Genomic DNA, 16,740 nt, shown 5'->3' with positions numbered 1-16,740 from the left:
AGCTTTATATAGGCCCTAACAGTTTATGGGCACTGGTTGTCACTGTTATAGTGCAATTAATGTCGTGTTTAGTGTTGTGGCTTTGCTGTTGTGGTATCTGAGGAATTTATGACTTTGCTAATGGTTTCAAATGGTTTTAGAGGATGTTGACTCAGCTTAAAGGGAGCATCTGGGGAGTAGTTCTATAGGGGCACCCTAAAGCCAAGGAAGTCTGTTAGGTGGCCTCCTGGGATTGGTCTGTAGGGAAAACACCCATATTATGTTACATAGGGCATAGGATATAAATACCACGGTTAAAACAAAGGAGGACAGACAACATATTATTTTGGGTCGTTGTTCTCCAGATGTCTGCAGATATCTGTAAATTGACGCTGGAACCCTTTGATATAAATAAACCTTTATAATCAAAGTACAGTGTCAGCGAAATTCTTGTTCTCACAGCATCTCAGCATAGTTTTCTCGACACCACACTGTCATGCATAAAACATTTTTTTTTAAATCGTTTGCCCCACCAAGATTTACATGCTAAAATCGCCACTGGAAGGGACAGAGCAGAGATGGTGGGGACTGAGACGGTCCACATGAGGCGCGCGACCTAATGAAGGATGAGATGCATCTTGTTATCAACGTCACATGTTTGCAAGTGCATGCATCCCTCTATTAAATTATGGAACTCGGGCACGCGCGGGAAGAATGGGCGAATAGGTGCGCGTGGGAGCAGTTATGTGTTTGGTGGGGACCGCGTGAGGAGCAACATCTTTCGGGTTGTGTGGATATTGTTGCAGCTTTTCCTCCAGGTCGAAATGGGAGGTTTACATTACGTCTGTGTTCTGGCTTGCACTTTTTTCGTTTCTCAAGCAAATGGACTCAAAAGTAAGAAACGTTTTGGTTGCTTTTTAGGTCTCAGCTTTACCCATCAATCAGGTTTGTGGTATAGGATGCTTGGATGCAGATTAAGCATAATTTGTTGGCAAATGAAGAACTACAATTATATAGGGATTATTGTTAGCCTACATTCTTGTTGATAATTCTTATTCGGGTCGTTGTATATTTTTCCCTTTTAGCCTCTAAAGGTTTATTAATGCAATCAGTCAACTCTTTCAAATGACTAGACTATATGTCGAAATAATGTCACATGGCATTGACATTATTTTGTATTTTTCTACGTTTACCCCTATGGTTTACAAATTACGTTTTACAAGTAAAAATGAACGCTCCAGACTCCTTTAATTGTTTTCATCTGACCATTACATTTATTGGTATTTTTCTCCGTTTACCCCTGTGGTTTACAAATTACAAGTAAAAATGAACGCCCCGAACGTTCCTTTAATTGTTTTCATCTGACCTTGGTATCTCCTTAAGAATGTCAGAGAGGTGCGCGAGCTGTTATTGAGTTGCCAGTGTCCGCTTGCTTGTGCTGTCAGTCACAGTCCCATGAGCCCAATTATGCCATTTACGCGCGTGCACTAGTAGATGCGTCTTGTGAATATGGTTTCCTGGATATGTTTTCCAACGGTTACTGTGTCGGACTATTATTCAGTATACAAAATCACTTTCAACTAAATCTATTGCAGTCTATGTCCAGAATATTACCGTTTATTATGGTTAGGGAAATAGGCTGGTTTCAACGAATTAATACGATAAGCTTACATTAGGCAGCATTTTCCAATATACGTTTGTAAAAGCACAATTTTTGTCTATAAGTCTCAAAACAAACATTTACTCTCTCTCAGCTTACCGGGACATGTTCCCTCATAAGCATTCGGTATCGATGAAGTTTCCACCTATCCCCGGTTGGATCCCAGACAGTAACCCGTGGGATGACTATCTTTACCCACCCTTCGGTCCCAAGGAACTAACGCGGAGGAAGGGTGAGCACCACCACTGACTTTGTCAAATTATACAGGGAAAGTTTATAACGTTCCTCCTTTAAAACATTTAGCTATCTACTATTTTCACACACCTATCCAGGTAAGACCGTCAAAGTGCGCCTGACCAGTGACAGTCCTGCGATCATTGGCTCGATGGTGTCATTTACGGCCAAGCTAGAGTACCCACCGTGTCAGAAGGAGGACGCCAATTGGGAGCTTGTGTGGGATGAGCATTGTCCAGATGGTATGGAGCTGGAGGCCTCAGGTGCTTCCCACAAACCACTCTACATTCACACACACATTTGCACACACACACACTTTACAACACCACAAAAAGTACAATATCTGATAACTTCAGCATTGACTGTAACTCTCCCCTCCCCTGGTCAGCTAATGGTCAGCTGAAGCCTGGCTATGTGTTTAACTGGACCTCCTGGCTGGATGACTATGGCTTTGGAAAGTGTACTGACCTGAAGAGATGTAACGTCTTCCCAGACGGGAAACCCTTCCCTCAGAGCAACGACTGGAGACACAAGGGCTATGTCTACATATGGCACTCTATGGGTAAGAGACTCACTCAAACACAATCAGTCACGGACATACTCATGCACACAGTCATAAACAAACACATATGCACGCACAATGTCTTCAAATAGATGTGCTCTATTAAAGATGCACTGTTCAGAAATCTCTGAAAGCTCTGCCATTTCCTGGTTGCTAAAATTCGAATCATTCGCCTAATTTCAGTTAATGTGACAAAACAACCAAGTGTAGAGAATCATTGTACCATCTAAACCACGGTGAAATATATTTTCAATAACCAAGAATATTGTATTTTCAGCTGTTTGAAGCTGGTGTACAAAACCGAAAGTAAAAGATGCAAAACGAAGCATAGAAATAGCGCACATAGAACAGATCTGCTTCTTAGACTTGCTTTCAATAAGAATGACAGAGGGCAACAAAGGGGCGGGGCACGCGTAGACAAGATGGCGTATTGAATAGAAAGCGGTACAAAACACCTCAAGATAAAAACATAATATTCAAAATCAGTAAGTTAGACTAAATATTAGTATTTCATATATTCGCAGTTAATATAATTCAATCTGGATAATAACACAAAACAGATCATAAGGCTAGAGAAATATATCGACAAATATTACAACAACACGCAACACCCAAACATGACTGAAGACAAGCGTGGAGAGCCGATCCCCAAAAGGAAACGCGACTCATCGACTGATACAGATGATATATGCTTTTCACCACTGGGTATGGTAAGTGTGGAAAGCGACCTGTTGAAGTCGATAAATGACAAATTGGGCATACTAGAATTGGTCAGTAAAGACGTAAAAGAGTTGAAAGCGAGTCTTCAAATGAGTGACGAAAAAGCTTTGGTAATGGAGAAAGAAACCAAAGAATTAAAAGTGACAGTAACTAAGATGGAAACGGACATTAGGGAACTAAAATAAGAGAACAACCTTCTGAGAGAAGCCTTACTAGACATCCAAACTAGATCGATGAGGGAAAATCTAGTACTTACGGCTATTCAGGAAAAGGAGGGAGAAATAACAGAGAATATTATGAAGGACCTTCCTGCATACAGCGCTACAAATCCCACTCAAGGCTGTCGATAAAATCCAACTTGAACGTGTACACCGTTTCGGAAAAAGAGGACAGAAATATGAGCGCCCAATCGTTGCCAAATTTGCTTTTTTTAAGGATAAAGCTATGGTGAAAAGCCTAGGAAAAAGACTTGCTGGCACGAAAATAGGCATGAATGATCAGTTCCCGAGGGAGATTGTAGAAAGGCGCAAAGTTCTGTATCCAATCTTCAAGGAAAACAGATTAAAAGGGAAACGTGTTGCACTCGTGGTGGATAAACTATATATTGACAACCAAATGTTCAGAGACACAAAGACTACTCCATGGCTATTCTAAAAGTTGTAATAGAGGAGTCGAATATTGGAGCACCTGATACTAGCAATGATAGGGATTGTAATATTAAATAACATTTATAGTAAGTATATTATTTTATAAAAGGATAAAACGACATAACAAGCAGAATAATACATCTTTAAATACAAATAATTAGAACATGGCTTTTTTGGCGGGAGGTTGTTGTTTTGGCGGATGGTTGTTGTGGTTGGTCCTGTGTTCTCTCTGGCGTCCTTTCCCCCTTGCGGCAGATGCGGGTGCGTTTGCACGCTCGGCCCATTTCTTCCGCAGTCAACCATGTGGTGTGCATTTTTGTGTTTGAAAAGGTGCGGCGTTAAGTGAGTGAGAGGGGAAATGGTTGCATATCCCAGAGCTGACCGGGGGTCTATGAGCAGGGGTAGTGAGAGAGAGCTTTCAATTTTGTGTAGATGAGGGATATACCTTTTTAAATATAGTATACATCTAATCTAATTTTTCATTGTCCTATCATGATGGAAAGATCCCTAACCCTATAACCTGGACACCCACCTGAGCGACCCATACACCAAAGAGAAGTTCCCATCTCTTTTATGGACCTGCTGTGAGTATGCAGCCTAAACAGATAAATAAATGCGGTCAGAGACCTACTTGAGCAGCACCGCCCCCTCAAGATTCTGAGCCTGCCTGGCAGGGTTGGTCCTACAAAGCCAGAGCCCCCTGAAGGGAGAGCATAATATACAAGGAAATTCTCAAAGCTGCTAATGAGAACCTTGACAACCTTTTACCTAGCCGGTGGGGATTCCGGTGGGGTACGCCCACCCAGGTAGTGGCAGTGCTGGCAACACTGGCTGCAGTAACCCATGGGGAGGGGGTCACACTCGGACAATTAGAGAGGGGGTTTATCATTGTGGCCCAGGTGGCACAAAATAATCAAAGGTCTGACCGCACGGAGATGCTTGGGAAAATGGTTACAACAGGGGATCAGAGTGTTTGTGTCTCAGGTGAAGAGGGTGGATCTGATCTCCATCACCTAGGACTTGACATAGATTAAGTAGATTAATCAAATCTCACATTGTTATCAATTTCTGCTCAATCTGCATGCTTTCTCAATCAGCTTTAACTGTATGTGCACTCGTAAATCAAGTTATTTCTCGAGTTGGGCTCTGGGATATAACAGCCGTTGAGTATCTGATTTTATGGTGGATTGTGGAGGAGGGGGGGTTGAGTGTGTTGGAGTATGTGAGTATGTGCGTGTGTGCTTGTCTGGCATCTGTTGTGGGGGGGTGGTGATGTTGGGGGGGAGGGGGGGGGGGGTATGGGATGGACCATGGGAATTATTTGCTAGGATAATAATTGCTTGTCAATGAATTAAATGTAATACAATGGCAATCCGGGTTATATGTTAGAATCCTACGCGTGAACTGCCGACATTATTACGCATATTAATTGATAATGATGGAAAATAGGATATGCATAATTTTTTTTAAATAATTAAATATATATCTATATATATATATATATATATATATATATATATATAGAGAGAGAGAGAGAGAGAGGTGAAAGCATTGGAAATGCTTTTGGCGGTCAATCTGCTTCTGTTTTGTGGGTGGCACTGTGTGCTGTTTTCGATGGATGGGTCCTGGCCTCTCGGGGCCTTAGGGATCCGGAGGGACGTGGGTGGGATGCTGATCACTGGGATGACGGCTCAACTTGGGATGGGGAGGGGCTTTAGCGGGGGAATTAGTGGAGAACAATTGAAGGGTTACTCCGTAGCAATGCAAATATCACGGTACAGCTATATGGACACTCAATCATTACGGTATTTTTTATTGGTAAATTTACAAACATATATAATGATAAATAGACTTGAAACTTGTATCTCATTATGGTGTATGGTGAAATAAGTATAGCCAGTTATAATTGTAATGGCTTAGCTGATAATAACAAAAGAAGAACAATATTTACATGGCTCAAAGAGAAGGAATATAATATCTATTGTATACAGGAAACTCATTCAACAATTCGAGATGAAGTAGCGTGGAAAAAAGAATGGGGGGGGAAATATACTTCTCCCATGGGCAAAGAAATTCAAAAGGGGTGATGATATTAATTAATAGTAATTTTGATCCGAATGTGCAAATTGTCAAAATAGATACGCAAGGTAGATGGATTATTTTAAATATGTTATTGGACCATAAACAGATATGGCTCATTAACCTTTACGGACCAAATAATGATGATCCACAATTCTTTGACAATATATATAATAAATTATCAAGCCTGCAAGCAATTCAAGACAATATTGTTATGGTGGGGGATTATAATACTGTTTTAAATAGCTCAATGGACCGTAAAGCAAATCACACCACAAACAATCACCCACATGCTCTTAAGGAAATTGTGAATGTCATGGATACATTAGAATTAGTAGATATATGGAGGCTTAAATATACTGATCTAGTGAGATATACATGGCGGAGACTGAATCAAGCTAGTCGTCTTGACTTCTTTCTTATCTCATTCTCGTTGGCACCAAAAGTAAAAAAAAGTGTTGATAGGGGACAGAATGCGGTCGGACCATCATATAATAGGCATATACATTACTCTTACTGAATTACCACGTGGGCGAGGATATTGGAAATTTAATCAAAGCCTATTGGATGATAATTTATTTATAATTAGAACAAAGGAATTTATAACTGACTTTTTCCAACATAACATAGGTACAGCGAATCCCCTTATTGTATGGGACACCTTTAAATGTGCCTTTAGAGGCCATGCAATTCAGTATTCATCTCGAAAACAAAAGCAATTTAGGTCAAAAGAGTTTATACTAAGAAAGGAAATAGAAAGTCTAACAGAACAGATAGATGGCAATAAAAACTGTAACATAGAGGCTCAGAATAAATTAGAGGAAAAACAAAAAGAAATTGAGAAACTTATTCAAGAAAGATCAAGTCTAATATATTATAAAAATAAAGCAAACTGGATGGAATATGGGGAAAAATGCACAAAATTCTTTTTTAATCTTCAACATAGTAATGCTACCAAAAAGAACTTAATGAAACTGGTTACAATTGACGGAGTCACCCATAATTCACCAAATTATATTTTGAAGGAAGAAACAAAGTACTTTAAGCATATGTTTTCTTTTCAGTCGCCTCCATCTCCTCTAACTTAAGCTAATTGTAGAGATTTTTTTTCTATTGATAATGTCAAATTAACAGCCACACAGAAAGACTCATGTGAAGGTGAAATTACAGAGGAGGAACTTCTGGATGCAATTAAAGACTTTAAGTCTGGGAAAACTCCAGGGTTGGATGGCATACCAGTCGAGGTATACCAAACCTTTTTTGATATACTAAGAGGACCGTTATTAGCATGTTTTAACCACTCCTATGTAAATGGTAGATTATCTGACACTCAAGAAGAAGGTCTGATCTCATTATTACTGAAACAGGATACAAGTGGAAAATATGTCTCCCGAGTGGCGCAGTGGTCTAAGGCACTGCATCGCAGTGCTAGCTGTGCCACTAGAGATCCTGGTTCGAATCCAGGCTCTGTCGTAGCCGGCCGCGACCGGGAGACCCATGGGGCGGCGCACAATTGGCCCAGCGTCATCCAGGGTAGGGGAGGGATTGGCCGGCAGGGATATAGCTCAGTTGGTAGAGCATGGCATTTGCAACGCCAGGGTTGTGGGTTCGATTCACACGGGGGGGCAGTATGAAAAATGAAAAATAATGTATGCACTCACTAACTGTAAGTCGCTCTGGATAAGAGCGTCTGCTAAATGACTAAAATGTAAATGTAATGTAATAAAGATCCAGTCCATTTACAAAATTGGAGGCCCCTTACACTTCAGTGTTGTGATGCAAAAATCCTAGCAAAATGTATAGCGCATAGAATTAAAAAGGTATTGTTGGATATTATTCATTCTAATCAGACAGGTTTTTTATACATTGGAGATAATATAAGGCAAGTATGGGAAACAATGGAAAATATGGGAAACCAGGCCTGCTATTCATAGCAGACTTCGAAAAGGCATTTGATAAAATTCGACTGGGGTTCATATATAAATGCCTGGAGCATTTCAATTTTTGAGAATTTCTTATAAAATGGGTCAAAATCATGTATAGTAACCCTAGGTGTAAAATAGTAAATAATGGCTATTTCTCAGAAAGTTTTAAACTGTCAAGAGGAGTGAAACAAGGTTGTCCACTATCGGCATATCTATTTATTGTGGCCATCGAGATGTTAGCTATTAAAATCAGATCGAATAATAATATCAGAGGATTAGAAATACAGGGCTTAAAAACAAAGGTGTCATTGTACGCTGATGATTAATGTTTTCTTTTAAATCCACAACTAGAATCCCTCCACAGCCTCATAGAGGATCTAGATACATTTTCTAACCTCTCTGGATTACAACCAAATTATGACAAATGTACTATATTACGTATTGGATCACTAAAAAATACAATTTTTACATTACCATGTAGTTTACCAATAAAATGGTCTGATGGTGATGTGGATATACTCGGAATACATATCCCAAACGAAATAAATGACCTCACTTCAATAAATTTTTATAGAAAGTTAGCAAAAATAGATAAGATCTTATTACCATGGAAAGGAAAATACCTGTCAATTTGTGGAAAAATCACCCTGATTAGCTCTTTAGTATTATCCCAGTTTACCTATTTGCTTATGGTCTTGCCTACGCCTAGCGAACAGTTTTTTAAATTATATGAGAAAAAAATATTCAATTTTATTTGGAACGGCAAGCCAGACAAAATTAAAAGGGCATATTTATATAATGAATATGAATTCGGAGGACAGAAATTATTAAATATTAAAGCATTAGACCTATCACTAAAAGCTTCAGTCATACAAAAGTTATACTTAAACCCGAACTGGTTCTCAAGCAAATTAGTAAGATTGTCTCACCCAATGTTCAAGAAAGGCCTTTTTCCCTTTATTCAGATTACAACAACTCATTTGCAGTTATTTGAAAAGGAAATAATCTCCCAAATATCACTATTTCTAAAACAAGCCATAGAAAGTTGGTTGCAATTTCAATTTAATCCTCCAGAAACGACAGAACAAATAATGCAACAAATATTGTGGTTAAATTCAAATATACTAATTGACAAAAAACCTTTATTTTTTTACAGAATGTTTAAAAAAGGTATAATCTTCGTAAATGATATCATCGGTAGGACTGGTGGAGTTATGTCGCACATGCAGCTAACAAAAACATATGGAAATGTCTGCTCTACCCAAAATTACAACCAAATAATTGCAGCCTTACCGCAAAAGTGGAAGAGGAAAGTGGAAGGGGGAGAAAGTAAGGAACTTGTCTGTCGGCCTTGCATTAAAGAACATAATTGGTTAAGGAAAACTGTGATAAATAAAAAAGTATATCAGTTTCACTTAAGGACCAAAGGATTGACAGCCGTCCCATATAGACTGCAAAATAGTTGGGAAGAGATCTTTGACGTACCGATCCCATGGCATAGTGTTTATGAACTGACACGCAAAACGACACCGGATTCAAAAATTAGAATCTTTCAGTTTAAATTATTATATAAAATTCTTGCTACCAATAGAATGTTATTTATATGGTGGATACAATCTTCCCAGCTCTGCAGATTTTGCTGTGAAGAGACAGAATCATTAGATCATTTGTTTTGGTTCTGTCCATTTGTAGCTTGTTTTTGGACACAGGTCCAGGAATGGCTAAAGGATTGTAATATTTACCTGGAGCTAACCTTGCAGATAGCATTACTGGGTGATCTGAAAAGTCATAGTCAATCAATCAATAATATAATAATACTTTTAGCAAAAATGTTTATTTTTAATTCACAATCTGTAGAAGCAATGAGAATAGAAAGGTTCAGAACTTTTGTAAAACATCACAGTACGGTTGAAATATATATGGCAAATAGAAATCCTATATGGATGGTGTTAAGAGATAGATGGGAGGTATTGAATAGAGTTGAAGGATGGGACTAATAACAAATAACAACAAATAATAACAAATATAGCTAATAATGTAAGCATGCTGTGTCCATAATAAGTATATAGGTTGTATGTTGGGAGCTTTTGGGAAAGAGCACAGTTAGAAAGATATGGCATATAGAAGCAAACCGGATGGACATCATGAAAATGATCGGAGAGGTTGAGAGTAGAAGAAGTTCAGGAGCAAAAAAATTAAAAAATAATATATATATAATAGAATTATTGTAAAATTAACTCTGTCCATAAGGTGTAAATAGTAAGTATAGATCAGAAGTAGAGGCCTGGGCATTGTTGTTCACTAATTTACTCCAAGTAGGGAAAGGATGGCGGGGTTGAAAAGTAATAAAGGGGAGTATATATATAAAAAACATGGGGGATTGGAAGTGATGCAGACAATTACATTGATAGAAGATACAATCTATCTGCAATATTAAGCTGATCCATTCCCCACCCCCCCAAAAAATAATAATAAAATAAAATAAAAAAATAAGAATGACAGATCTATAACTTACATTTCTATGTGAATTTGGTCGGTCGCCCATAAAGTTACATATTGCAGCTTTAAAGGTGGGGAAAGGTGAGGAGGCAGGTGCTGAGAGAAATGGAGATCTGCTATTGCTCTAACTCTCTCTGCCCTCCTTCTCTCCCTCCATCTCTCTCTCTCTCACTCCCTCCCTCTCTCAGGTCAGTACTCTGAGACGTGTGATGGCTCCTCCTCCACCCTGACAGTGAACACCAGTGACATCACTCTGGGGGCGGAGCTGATGGAGGTCATGGTGTACAGGAAACGTGAGCGCAGGAAGTACAGCCCCCTGGCCACCGACAAGACCGTCTTCTTCGTCACAGGTGAATCCCTGTTTACACTTCATGTCTACTCCCCAAGCATCACTGGGACGGGTCTCAATCCGCAACCTTGCTTCCTCCCATCTACTATCGCTCCTTCCCCTTGTACATCTTATAGGACACCAAGCCCTTAGTCAGGTGGAGATTTAGCGCTTTGTTGCTTTCACTTATTCAAATCTTTTTAGACAGTTAAGGATTTTATGATTGGAACAAAGGCCGATAGTGTGTTCCAAAAGGCACCCTATTCCCTATATAGTGCACTACTTTTGACCAGACCCCTATGGGTGTAATGCACTGCACTCTTAGAAAAAAGGGTTCCAAAAGGGTTCTTCGGTTGTCCCCATAGGAGAACCCTTTTTGGTTCTAATTAGAACCGTTTTTGGTTCTAGGTAGGACCCATTAGGGTTCCATATAGAACCCTATGTGAAAAGGGTTCTACATGGAACCCAAAAGGGTTCTACCTGGAACACAAATGGTTATTCAAAGGGTTCTCCTATGAGGATAGCCAAAGAACCTTTTTAGGTTCTAGATACATTACATGCTCAAAAGTATGTGGACATCCCTTTCAATTAGTGGATTCAGCTATTTCAGCCACATCCGTTGCTGACAGGTGTATAAAATCGAGCACACAGCCATGCAAACGCCATAGACAAACATTGTCAGTTGAATAGCCCGTACTGAAGAGCTCAGTGACTTTCAACGTGGAACCATCATAGGATGCAACCTTTCCAACAAGTCAGTTCGTCAGATTTCTGCCCTGCTAGAGCTGCCCCGGTCAACTGTAAGTGCTGTGTGAAGTGGAAACATCTAGGAGCAACAACGGCTCAGCCGTGAAGTGGTAGGCCACACAAGGTCACAGAACGGGACCGCCGAGTGCTGAAGCTAGTAGCGCGTAAAAATCGTCTGACCTCGGTTGCAACACTCACTACCGAGATCCAAACTGCCTCTGGAAGCAACGTCAGCACAATAACTGTTAGTCGGGAGCCTCATGAAATGGGTTTCCATGGCCGAGCAGCCGCACACAAGCCTAAGATCACCATGCGCAATGCCAAGCGTCGACTGGAGTGGTGTAAAGCCCGCCGCCATTGGACTCTGGAGCAGTGGAAATCGCGTTCTCTGGAGTGATGAATCACGCTTCACCATATGGCAGTCCGACATACGAATCTGGGTTTGACGGATGCCAGGAAAACGCTACCTGTTCCAATGCATATATTGCCAACTGTAAAGTTTGGTGGAGGAGGGATAATGGTCTGAGGCTGTTTTACATGGTTCGGGCTAGGCCCCTTAGTTCCAGTGAAGGGAAATCTTAACACTACAGCATACAATGACATTTTAGACGATTCTGTGCTTCCAACTTTGTGGCAACAGTTTGGGGAAGGCCCTTTCCTGTTTCAGCATGACAATGCCCCCGTGCACAAAGCGAGGTCCATACAGACATGGTTTGTTGAGATCAGTGTGGAAGTACTTGACTGGCCTGCACAGAGCCCTGATCTCAACCCCATCGAACACCTTTCGGATGAATTGGAATGCTGACTGCGAGCCAGGCCTAATCGCCCAACATCAGTGCCCGACCTCATTAAAGCTCTTGTGGCTGAATGAAAGCAAGTCCCCGCAGCAATGTTCCAACATCTAGTGGAAAGCCTTCCCAGAAGAGTGGAGGCTGTTATAGCAGCAAAGGGGGGACCAACTCCATATTAATGCCCATGATTTTGGAATGAGATGTTTGAAGAGCATACTTTTGGCTATGTTGTGCAGCTCCTTTTTTTTCTCCTAAGAGTGTACATAGCGAAAAGGGTGCCATTTGGGAAGCAACCATAGTCTGTCTCTCTTACACATCACCTGGTCCTTCCTCAGGAGGGATGCAGAAGTACAGAAGAGAATGTATAGCTGAATTGATGCATCATGTCTAAGCGTTTCTCGTTAACCTTTACCCCTTCACAGACAAGATCCCCGTGGCGGTGAATATTTCCCAGAAGGCAGCAGCCAACCTGTCAGAGAGCGTGTTTGTGCGTGGCGAGGACGTGGTGTTCAGTGTGTCGGTTCACGACCCCAGTAACTACCTGAAGACTGCCGACGCCGTCGACTACATCTGGGACTTCAAGGACGGCAACCAGCTGGTCACCCATAGCAACGTGGCCACACACACCTACAGCGCGGTCGGCGAAGTCAACGTGAAGCTGACGGTGGAGGCGGCTTTCAAGATCCCGTGCCCCCCGCCCACACCGATGAGCGTTACCTCGCAGCAGACTACAGGTACACACTCTTGAGTCACAGTTACACAAATCTAGAAGAAGGTATGTACATAGTACACACACTAATGAGCTTCACCTGCAGCGTACTGCTGCCACACATGCCTGGAATAAGGTGATTTTGGACTGATTGAGCAGCAGACACATTTCCATCTTTGGAGAGTTGTATCATATCTCTCTTTTTCGCTAGCAAAATGGAAACAAACCATGGTTATGGTAAGAGTTAACTCTATAATGTGTATTGAATAGAAGTGTCTGCCAGAGTGTATGAGGAAATGCTTTCTCTTGTGAGTTTAGTTCTATTCAGCTGACATAAACTGTCCAAATTCGACTGTCTCGTTTCCAGTGTCAGTCACCACTGCCGGACCCACCTCCAAGGGCTCCAACACACCTGTTCCCGGGACAACGGGCTTCCCGACGACAGAGCCCCTCCCCCCGACGGTGGCTGATGTGACCCAGGGGTTCAACCCGACCTTGCTGCTGCCAGCTGTCCCCACACCCATGGCCCAGCTCCATCACAGACACCTGGCGGCCACCGACTGCTTCCGCTACCTCTACGGAACTTTCCAGACCGACATCACTGTCATTGGTGGGTGCATGACAATGGGATGTCAAACTGATAACAATCAGTGAAGTCAGATAGTCAGTCAATTAGCCCCTCAGTTATCAGTCTATACAAATATAAAGCTTGTACACCTTGCACTTTACCCTATCACAGAGCACCTAATCAACAGCCAGCCAGCCAATCGGATCGTGGACGTATCTGCTGCCAAGGTGACCAACACTGACATCAGCTTCCTGGTCAAGTGCCTGGGCAGGTGAGTGGAACATAATTGGACATTGCTAAGGCAACCCTCAGAAAATTTTAATTTGAAGTGAATATTAGCACACAAACCACTCCATAGTTTCCCCATCCATCTACCATAACCACCTCTCTCCTCCTCTCCCCCCCGTAGCACTCCCACCTCAGCCTGCACCATCGTGTCGGACCCCTCCTGCCGCCAGGTGAGGAACATCGTGTGTGACGACGTGCCCCCGTCTTCGGGGTGCGAGGTGCACCTGCGGAGGACCTTCCTGGAGCCGGGGACCTACTGTGTCAACATCACCCTGGAGGACGCCAGCAGTCTGGCCCTCGCCACCACCACCATCACCATCAGCAACACTGACCCTGACACACCCGGTAGGTCACAGGGATAGACCCTGAGGTATTATTGGCAGCGTTGCAGGCGGACTACTTTACACACGTCTGCCAGATCTCACAATGTCTGGATAGGTGTTTACCATAATTAGTTAACCACATCATCTGATACAGCAATCTGATGACCGACTGTGCAATGTCTGCTGCAATGTTGTGAACGTGTGTATAAGTGCAAGTCGTAGTTGGAAATTTTCATTTTGTTGTCTAGGTTTTGTTTAATAGTGCTTGTGCTAAGTTTGCACCTGATACTAAAGTGCTTTCCTTCTCCTGATCTCATACCTATATTTCTTCTTTCCACTCCTTTCTACTTCTTTCCCTTCCTCTCCCCTTCCGTTCCCTGCCTCTCCTCGATCCCACCTCTCTATCCATTTCCCTTCCTTTTTCTTACCTCTCTCCCTTTTGTAGTGTCTAAAGCTCCTCATGCTGCAGAGGTTGTCCTCTCCTCCAGTGCTATCCTGGTAGCCATCTTTACCTTCATCGCCTTCATAGTCTACAAGTAAGTCAAGCCACAGTGTTCCACACGCTCACGCCTATTACCAAGCTTCCCTTACTCATGATCTCTCTCCTCCATCTCTCTCCCATCCCCCTCTACCCCATTTCTCTCCCCTCCTCTCTCCCCCCTCCATCTCTTTCCTCTTCCCTAGGCGCTATAAGGTCTACAGCCCTGTGAGGAGGTCCCTGGTGGAGGATGCCAGCGGCCATGTTGAGGTCAGAGGTCGTATGGGCCGGCTGAGGGAGGTCATATTCCCCGCCAACGAGGAGAGTCGCCGCCTGCTGACGGACAGATGCCCCCTGTAGACCCTCGACGGTACTACAGAAGGGAAGCAAAGAGAAATATAATTAATAGAGCTTATTCAATATCCTTTCCTAACTGACAGACTAGTGTATCTGTTCTACACCATACATTTCTATCTGAATGTTCTGTAACGTTATATAATCCTGAGCAGGCCACAGGGTTTTTACTCAGAGTTTCTTTAGTACCAAATTATACGTTTAGCACATTTATATAAATGCATCACAAAGATGATATCTATACCAATAACCAAGATAACTTCCTCACATTTTAGTGTGTGTCTAGGTAAGATAGCAAGAGGTACATTTCACCTGTGCTGAAAAATATGAAAATACTAATAGCTTTTCTGTTTAGTTCACTTTGTAGTAGAAAAGCACAAGTGTGTGGTAAATGGCAAGAATTAAGAGAAGTTTGCAATAAAGCTCAACGTTTTGAATTTGGGGCGGGCAATGTTTGAGGCAGCGCTGGGGTGTATTCATTCCGCCGATTCTGTTGCAAAACATTTATTAAACGGAACGAAATGGGACCTACCTGAATTTGTCCAATAGAAACTAGTTTTGCTCTGTTTGCTTCCATTTGGTTCTTAAACTGTAAACAGTATCTGTAATGAATACACCCCTGGTGTGAGTGTGATAGTAAGGCCCTGTCACATTTCAATCCCTAGCTTCTTCCCCAAGTCTTTTCAGATCTGTCAACTCCAAAGGGAAATGGGGTTAGGAAGTCGAATGGAACTGGGCCAAAAGTTGTATTTCAACTGCTTTGACGGATATTCTGTGTGAATTATTTTGTCATTCAAATTTAGTAAATATATTTATGCGGTCTTTCTCAAGCCTAACAATGGGTTACTTTTAGAAAATGTTAAAACATTAGATTTATCAACTTTAAATACAAGTTGATTTATCAGTGTTTAACTGTACATCGCTGCCCATTCTCTGTAATGTGCATGTCATTTACATTTGTTGCACGAATGTACAGAAGTTTAGTTATTTAGTTACTGAAAAGCCATTGTTTCAAACCAATCTAAAAATGTCATTTTGTTCTGGAAACCAATCTAAAAATGTCATTTTGTTCTGGAAAGATTAAAATAAACATTGTGAACTAACCACTGAGTTTGTGAATATACTGGTAATGTCTGTAGCCTACCAATCTGCATGTGTCTCATGGGGACGGAGTCACAAGTGATGAAACAAGTAACCTGATTAAATATAATTTACAGTTTGACATACAAAACTACAAAACTAACACTTTTTTCAATTGCTTGGATACAATACACATAAAACTAAGATCATTTGTTCATTTAACAAAAATCACCTGTTCAATATGACACAAATTAACATCAAAGTACTACTATTTCAAAAGGCAATTCACACATTACATTTCAGATGAGTGTCTATTCACTTCATTACAATTATCCAACTATCAATTGATACAACTGCTCAAAATGATAAGTAACTGTTGCATTACTCTTAATGCATAGTTGTATGGAAACAGACAAACAATATTCCATGTTTAGATCATGAAAGTTTCAAGATAACGAGATTCATTGTCACCAATTAGCGTGGAGCATGAACCAATTAGACTACATTATCTATGGATGTAATATTTCATCATCATTCTTTATCAGACACCGTTTCTATGGTCCCATGTACCACCTTTTCAGTCTATTTACAGTATTGACAGTACTGCACTGTATGGATGCAGGCCCTTGTAATTGCTTGTCAAATTCTGCCAACTCGTTACTGATGATTGAGTTCACATTGTGGAACGTGTATATAAAGAATTGATTGGGATCCACTTGCAACAACATAGCGATACGTACTGTAACATGGAGCCGGCAGGTGATCCAGG

The 16,740-nt window shown here is 41.4% G+C and overlaps 1 protein-coding gene across 2 annotated transcripts; it reads left to right on the top strand.

Annotated features, from left to right (window-relative positions):
* Positions 1-720: 720 nt before the first annotated feature.
* Positions 721-15,976, top strand: LOC121585662 (protein QNR-71-like). 2 transcript variants are annotated; one of them, XM_041901984.2, is made up of 11 exons: positions 721-873; positions 1,734-1,871; positions 1,972-2,115; positions 2,262-2,435; positions 10,494-10,655; positions 12,594-12,905; positions 13,248-13,490; positions 13,620-13,719; positions 13,858-14,081; positions 14,505-14,595; positions 14,744-15,976. In XM_041901984.2, exons 1-11 carry the CDS (start codon positions 804-806, stop codon positions 14,895-14,897), a joined length of 1,812 nt encoding a protein of 603 aa, XP_041757918.1. In that variant the 5' UTR covers positions 721-803; the 3' UTR covers positions 14,898-15,976. The 2 variants fall into 2 exon arrangements, with proteins under 2 accessions (XP_041757918.1, XP_041757917.1); XM_041901983.2 differs by having other exon boundaries at positions 1,972-2,136.
* Positions 15,977-16,740: the final 764 nt, after the last annotated feature.

Source organism: Coregonus clupeaformis, chromosome 17 (genome assembly GCF_020615455.1).
Source record: "Coregonus clupeaformis isolate EN_2021a chromosome 17, ASM2061545v1, whole genome shotgun sequence".
In the NCBI taxonomy this organism is placed as follows: Eukaryota; Metazoa; Chordata; class Actinopteri; order Salmoniformes; family Salmonidae; genus Coregonus; species Coregonus clupeaformis.
This window is presented reverse-complemented; position numbering and strand designations above follow the sequence as displayed.

Bases quoted from the DNA above. Each gene is read 5' to 3' on its own strand.
- LOC121585662 (XM_041901983.2), top strand. From the start codon at position 804: ATGGGAGGTTTACATTACGTCTGTGTTCTGGCTTGCACTTTTTTCGTT. The intron at 13,720-13,857 runs GTGAGTGGAACA...TCCCCCCCGTAG, and splicing joins CTGGTCAAGTGCCTGGGCAG to CACTCCCACCTCAGCCTGCA. The intron at 14,596-14,743 runs GTAAGTCAAGCC...CCTCTTCCCTAG, and splicing joins ATCGCCTTCATAGTCTACAA to GCGCTATAAGGTCTACAGCC.